At 39.0% G+C, this 7396-nt stretch overlaps 2 protein-coding genes across 2 annotated transcripts; both read right to left on the bottom strand.

Moving 5' to 3' along the window:
- Positions 1-476: 476 nt before the first annotated feature.
- On the bottom strand, positions 477-2191 carry LOC128030560 (calcium homeostasis modulator protein 5-like). The gene is made up of 2 exons (XM_052618282.1): positions 1514-2191; positions 477-1132 (listed from the first exon to the last, which is right to left on the bottom strand). Exons 1-2 carry the CDS (start codon positions 2054-2056, stop codon positions 746-748), a joined length of 930 nt encoding a protein of 309 aa, XP_052474242.1. The 5' UTR covers positions 2057-2191; the 3' UTR covers positions 477-745.
- Positions 2192-2977: 786 nt separating this feature from the next.
- On the bottom strand, positions 2978-7118 carry calhm6 (calcium homeostasis modulator family member 6). The gene is made up of 2 exons (XM_052618281.1): positions 6331-7118; positions 2978-3621 (listed from the first exon to the last, which is right to left on the bottom strand). The coding sequence occupies exons 1-2, from the start codon at positions 6868-6870 to the stop codon at positions 3193-3195; spliced, it is 969 nt and encodes a 322-aa protein (XP_052474241.1). The 5' UTR covers positions 6871-7118; the 3' UTR covers positions 2978-3192.
- Between the last annotated feature and the right edge of the window lie 278 nt (positions 7119-7396).

The raw sequence follows: 7396 nt of genomic DNA, 5'->3' as shown, positions 1-7396 counted from the left end.
GATTCTAAGATACTTTAGTGATAAATCACAGGACAGCGCTGACATCTGCATTCCTCCGTGCGCACGATCTTCACAGCTATGCAGCTGCGTGAACATGGTAGCTGTATATAATAATACACATCCCATCGTCTAATTGCTTGAACGTCCAAACCATGAAACAAATACAACTGACAAAGACTCAAGGCTCATCTCTCGCGCACCATCACTATGTGTTGAACCGGCGTTCACCTCCGTGTTTTGCTTTTATGCCACTGACTGGCAGAATCATGTGGCTACACGCGCTTTTAAGGGGGAAGTATTAACAGGAAATAATCGAAATAACCGACATGGAAAAATTACGTCGGTTAGAGGTTCTAAATTTCGGTTTCGATTACTTTTTGATTAATCGTCCAGCCCTAGCACAAGGGCTAAATGACAATTGCCCTGAGAATGTGATTCATTTTTTGACATTTTTAGTAGTATGCTATGCAAATTGGATGTTGTTACTAAAAGTGTCGCTCAAATGTGTGAAACCCCTAGGGCTTGAGGCCTGTGTTGGTTTACTGATATAAAAGTATTAAATTACACAAAGTTTGAATAGTACTACGACCACTTCCTCAATGGGTAAAACAACATTTCCAAAAACTGTCAGAACAGGTTGTAACTACCAAACAAAAATGTAATTCTGTCTTGATTCACAGTGGCTTTTTGTCTTCCAGGTCAACTTAAAAATGTTCTCTCTAAAGTTACCAGTCCATGTAGTGTTCTATACCACCTCTTTGCCATCTTCCCCCTCCATAAAAAGTTGCTTCTCAGGGCTGTCAAGATCAGTGCACTCTACATATCTCTGCAGTGTGCTGTAGTATTGTTCGTATTTCTTAAAAGTGTATATAGTAGAGATCTCCTTCCAGGCCTTGTGATTTGGTAAGGGAAAAGGTTCGGGACTTTTGTTGTCGAAGAAACTCTTGAGGTTTCTCTCTGCCAGTTTGGTAGCATAGTTTTCTGCAAACAACTCAAACTGTTCCTTTTCCTTCTCCATGTAGATCTTCTGGAAAGTTAACTGAAGGTAGCTTACTTGAGAGCGACAGTTTTTAAAGCAATTCCCAATTAGCAAAACTGTTGCCGATATGATAATGATGGACCAGCCGAGGATCTGCAACAATAGATTGATCAGTTGAATGTTATAAGGTAGAATAAATTATACGTTTTTATAGCATTTAACTATTATTAATGAAATTTAGCAGGCAAAAAAGGTAAACTCAAGTTGGGAATGTTTTAGCGAAGCATGATGAAGTCACTTTCAAACGGTTTTCTGTTGATCAACACAGTGATTTCTTTGACCAGTTTGAACCTTTTGCAAAATCTCCTATAGAGGGGAAAATCTTTCACCATCAAGATGCAAAATTCCCAATCACATCAACTGCATTTTGCCTGCGCAAATTCACCGAACAATGGTAAATGTGACTGGATCTTTTAAAGGATTCCAGAAAAAAAAGTGAAAAGAAACATTTCAGCATTAACCGTCTGTGCTCACCTGTGACTGGGCTCTCAACATCAACAGCAGTTCCGTGTTTTCTTTCTCAGGAAGCTGGGACTTGCTGCAGGGCACTCTGGGCAACTCGTCCTGGCATATACGGGTCTTGTTTTTGCAGATAATTTGCACCACCACATTTTCATCCAGGCCACTAACAGCACACTCATAAAAAGTTCCATTTAACAGTGCTACACTAAGCCACATGACAGGGGCCATGCAGGCTCCAGACAGCACTTTTACAATCACTTTTGTGCATCCCATGAAGTTACCCCTGGGGCAGAGTTTGGAAGGGTTGAGACAACACCCTGTATATAACCGCCAAAGACGTGTGCAAACAAAGAGACCAATCATCAGCAAGACAACAGCAGGGCCAAGCAGAAAAGTTAATCCATAGGCAAAATTCTGACTACGGTTGCATGGACAATGGAAAGACACCACGGCAAAAATTCGTTCACTACCTATTGTCACAGCAGCCATGAAGCAGTACCCGATAGAGGACTTCTGATTGGTGAGGAACTTGAGTAGAGTCTTAAACGAATCCATTGCTGGTACAGGTGTGGGTGCAACACTCCGAAGTCGATGAACAGAAATGAAACGGATATGATTTCTGCTATGGAACTCCTATTTCTCGCACTCTTATTATCACTGTTTTCCACACCTCCTTTATATCCTTTTGTCTCTGGCTTCTTCACAGCTCGTCAAATCCCTCCCCAGTCCATCCTCTGCCCCCTCCCATTTAGTGAAGGGCCATGACCAAAACCAGCTCATCAAGTTCCACAAGTCACAACAGAGATGTGTATGGGCACATTTACACATACATCACGCAACCGCAGTCAAACAAAATGTTATCCCAACAATGCAATTGATGTTTAAGTAAAAAGCTGAGATTTGTAACGGACAACTTGCTTTTTTATTATTGGAATGCCTGAATCTGGAGGTTGCCAGCAATGGAATTTGAAAATCAAGAGACTGGAATAGCAGATTAGTGCGTGTTAGGTCAAACAAAAAGGTGTATTGCAACATAATGCTTTACATTAGGAAAAGAAGTGATTTGTTCTGGTTATGTATAAGAAGACAGTTTCTGTTCTGCTCTGGTCTGGTGCCCACTGTGTTGCTCTGCCCTTCTCCAATAAAGACTCAGCTTTAACGCTAAGTGCAAATGGTGTAACTTAATGATTATTGATTTGTTTGTTGAGTGAGTTTTTAGCAGTGTAATTTTCAAATTGTAAGTGATTATTTCATGAAAAAAGGCATTAAATATTGCCTGTTGAAATATGAGTTCACTAATCATCATTGTGCATGACACAAGAAGAAGTAACACCAAATGTCTACGATATAATGTAACTCTTTCTTTGTACAGTCCTTTCGAAATGGCCAGGGCACAGCTGTTACAAATACAGTTGAATGAGGAAATCTCTTTAACCTGTTTATTTAAAAAAAAGTTTTTTATTGTTCATATATATATATATATGCTGAAAAACAAAGCTAAAATCAAATAACAAAAAACAAGAAATGTAAAAATCATACAGTTCTTGACAATAAAAGCTAAAATAGCAATATAGGATAACAGTGAACTGACAGTGTAATATATAGGCACAGAAAATAAAGAAGCCATTAGAGCTCAGGTTGCAACAATAACAACGTATACATAGCATGAAAAGCTGTCAACTAGACGGCGTCTACAGGACCAGTTTGCTCTCATCCACAAAAGCAAGTGCTGCTGGGTTTGAAAGATCATTTTCAGATCTCACAGAAACCCTTACTACTGGATTTTCAAGGTCCTCACAAGTGCTAACGTACTTGTGCAGGATGCTGTAGTATTCGTCCATACTTCGGAACTTGTAAAAAGAAGATATCTTCTCCCAAGCATGTCTGGGTGGACTCTTCATAGGAATGGGTTTGGTTAAATCAAAGAAACTTGTTATGTTTCTCTTTGCCAGTTTCTCAGCATGCTCAGCTGTATAGATGTCCAAAATCGCACTCTCCTTGTTAGTGTACATCCTCCAAAACTTCAGCTGCATGTAACTGATGGGAGAATAGCATCTTGCTGTGCACGTGAGTAGAAAGGCGAACGTCATCACAGAACCTATCAGGATCCAACCAAGTACCTAAAAGTATTTTCCAGAATTATTCAAATATTAAGAGACATATTTATTTGTTGAAAAGATTTGTTAAAGCACAGATATCCCTATGTGTATATATATATATATATATATATATATATATATATATATATATATATATATAAAATCTTTTTTTAAAGATGACTGAGGACCTTATGAATGCAAACAACAAGGTATGACTTTCTGTAGACCTGCTAAAATAACCATTTTACCTAAAAATGAATAGCATTTAGGCTTCTGCTGTAAAGACCACTCCTAAGAAATGTGTCTTTGTTCTGAAAATGTGAATGAGACAATCCCATTGTGTGAATGTGAATGAGACCGTATCATGATGGACCCCACCCATCCCTCCCACAGTCTCTTCCAGCTCCATCATCTGGAAGATGATACCGGAGCATCAGAGCCTGCTCTGTCAGATTGCTCAACAGATTTTTCCCCAGGCTTTGAGAGTCCTGAACACCCTCCTCTGAAACCCCACACAAACCTCCTACTACCTGAAACATGGACCATCTCACCCCCTCCACCCCCCAAGCTTACCACATCACAGAAAATCTGGCTGAAACTCTTTTTTGAAACCTTTGCTTGTGTGTTTGTGTGTGCTACCCTCAGGTGAGTGGGCCTGTACAAACCACCTATAGTAACATACTCTCCTCTATGTGCACTACAGACAATTTTTAGACACACTGCTGTGTGTACATAATCCCCAAAAAGTGTTTACATGCTCATGCACTACAAATAATCTTGCACTGTTCCCCAGCTGCTTGACTTACGCTGTTTCTCTTTGCACATGTACAGTATCGTGTGAAGCATTTGTATAGTCTGTATTTTTTAAGTTCAATGTGTATGCAAACATTTATATATGGAATATTTATTGTCCAAATCTGTCAGTAGGTAAGTTTTATAGGTTTATACTGTTTTACTTAATTGTACATCTGTATTTATGTATAACACTGTGGCCCTGTGAGGCAACACATTTCATTCCCCTGTATGTCCACACATGTAGCCCATGTATGTCCACACATGTATGTCCACAAATGTGAATGAGACAATCCCATTGTGTGAATGTGAATGAGACCGTATCATGATGGACCCCACCCATCCCTCCCACAGTCTCTTCCAGCTCCATCATCTGGAAGATGATACCGGAGCATCAGAGCCTGCTCTGTCAGATTGCTCAACAGATTTTTCCCCAGGCTTTGAGAGTCCTGAACACCCTCCTCTGAAACCCCACACAAACCTCCTACTACCTGAAACATGGACCATCTCACCCCCTCCACCCCCCAAGCTTACCACATCACAGAAAATCTGGCTGAAACTCTTTTTTGAAACCTTTGCTTGTGTGTTTGTGTGTGCTACCCTCAGGTGAGTGGGCCTGTACAAACCACCTATAGTAACATACTCTCCTCTATGTGCACTACAGACAATTTTTAGACACACTGCTGTGTGTACATAATCCCCAAAAAGTGTTTACATGCTCATGCACTACAAATAATCTTGCACTGTTCCCCAGCTGCTTGACTTACGCTGTTTCTCTTTGCACATGTACAGTATCGTGTGAAGCATTTGTATAGTCTGTATTTTTTAAGTTCAATGTGTATGCAAACATTTATATATGGAATATTTATTGTCCAAATCTGTCAGTAGGTAAGTTTTATAGGTTTATACTGTTTTACTTAATTGTACATCTGTATTTATGTATAACACTGTGGCCCTGTGAGGCAACACATTTCATTCCCCTGTATGTCCACACATGTAGCTGAATGACAATAAAGCTAAACTTGACTAAACAATTTACATTTAAAAAATGTTTATTTCTTGTAGACCAAAATATTTGTTGTTGTTTATGACTACGACTTATGGACTACAAGTGAGTCATCAAAAGTCTGCGAACCCAGCTATCAGCAAACGTAATCAGAATTCTGGGTAACGTTTTTTCAAACGTTCATTATTCCATTAAAGTTAAAATAATGTTTATTCAAAGTAATCTGATCTTTAATGATGTTCTCAAAACATAATTTATACATGGATTTTTTTTTTCTCAGACATTTTTCAACTTTTTTTATGCGTCACTAATTTCTAACTTTCCCATAACATTTTCAAAACGATACAATGGAATGTTCCCTAAACGTTTGCAAAATCGAGAAAAAGTTTTTAAAATATAAAAAAAAAAATCTTATTTCGAATGTTCAGAAAACATTCAGAATTAATGTTTTCATAACTTAATAGGAACGTTGGAACAACGTTCTAATAACCTTTTTTTTATAGCTGGGAACGTTCCTTTATTTCCCTGAAGCTCCAGCGATTTAATCTGTGTCAGTGCATTGAAGAACGAAACTATTGCCATTATTTATTATTAAATTACAGATTTTGCTACACATCACAAATACATTACAAGAACGGTTTTTAAATGTCTTTAAACACAAATCTTAACGTATTATCACCCCTTCAATTTCTGACAAAAAATCCTCTCAAAAGTCGACCCCCCCTGAAACTCACTTAACTGAGATGGGCCTATTGAGTCCAAGTCAGCTAACAACTAAAATTTCTAATCTCTATCCGAGTCTTGGCAAGTATAGGTCTCTGCAGGAAAGTCTCAGTCTTGGATTTGAGATTTAAGTGAAATTAGGCTACTTAATTTTTTTTCTCGGACAAAACTAAAATGATGCCTTGTCTCAAACTTGGCTCAGTGCTCACCTGCGACTCTGCGCGTATGATGGACAGCACCGCCATTCTCTCACTCTGCGGAATAGTGGTCCCATCACACGGGAACTTGTCCAGCTCTGTCCGACAGTGAGGATACTTTTCGTTGCAAAGCTGACGTCTAAAAAGTGTAATGTTGGCGCCAGTCATTGAGCACTCGAAATACACCCCTCTGAGAAGAGCAACTGCGATCCAGCTGAGAGGCGCGACAATTGCAGTCGTGGTGACTTGAAGAAAAACACACAAGAAGCCCATCGCGTAATTTAAACGACATAGCTTCGATTTCCTAAGGCACAGACCCGTGAACAGTTTCCATGTTTTACTGCTCAACATGTAACTTAAGATGAGCAGTGCAAGCGCAGGTACGAGGAGACAGACGTTCCCATAAACGAAATTCCAATCATTGCAAGGACACTTAAAAGCAAAGACCGAGAAGATGTGCTCGCTACCAGCAGTTATAAGAGCAATCAGTCCGAATCCTAAGTTGGTCTGCTGTTTCTGAGTGAAACTAAGCAAAGATTTTAACTGATCCATGCCTGCCAGCTGACGACCTCTTTGTTCTCAAGCAATAAACCATAAGATGACACTCTTAGTTCCGTTATGAGACACTGCGTGTCACCTGCAGGCGGGCGCGCAGTAAAAGCATACAAAGTGTTGAGCTTAATTTAAGAAAAACAAGTTAATGTTTGCTTTTCAGCTGTAATAGGAAACTGACTTCATGAAAAATTAAGAAACTAAAAACACAATATAAGTGTTAAGTCTACACACCAGTTTAGTTTAAATTCATTGCAGGCGAAAGTGGCACAGTGTGCAAAACACTTCATGCTTTCAATGACGTGTAAAGTTGCAATCTGCATATTATTTCAACCACAATCTAAAGCAGTGGTTCTCATTGAGGGGCCGGGACCACTAGAGGGCCTCAGCAAACTTCAATGATATAAATATTTTAATTTTTATTCATTTTAAAAGTCAAAGTAATATCATCTTAAAACTTAATGGGACTTGCCAAGTTTATAAATAAATAAAAATATTTTGTATTAGGCTATATTACAGACTGTCT

The sequence above is a fragment of the Carassius gibelio genome, chromosome A16 (assembly GCF_023724105.1).
Source record: "Carassius gibelio isolate Cgi1373 ecotype wild population from Czech Republic chromosome A16, carGib1.2-hapl.c, whole genome shotgun sequence".
In the NCBI taxonomy this organism is placed as follows: Eukaryota; Metazoa; Chordata; class Actinopteri; order Cypriniformes; family Cyprinidae; genus Carassius; species Carassius gibelio.
Note: the sequence above shows the minus strand (reverse complement) of the source record. Positions and strands in the feature narration are given on the sequence as shown.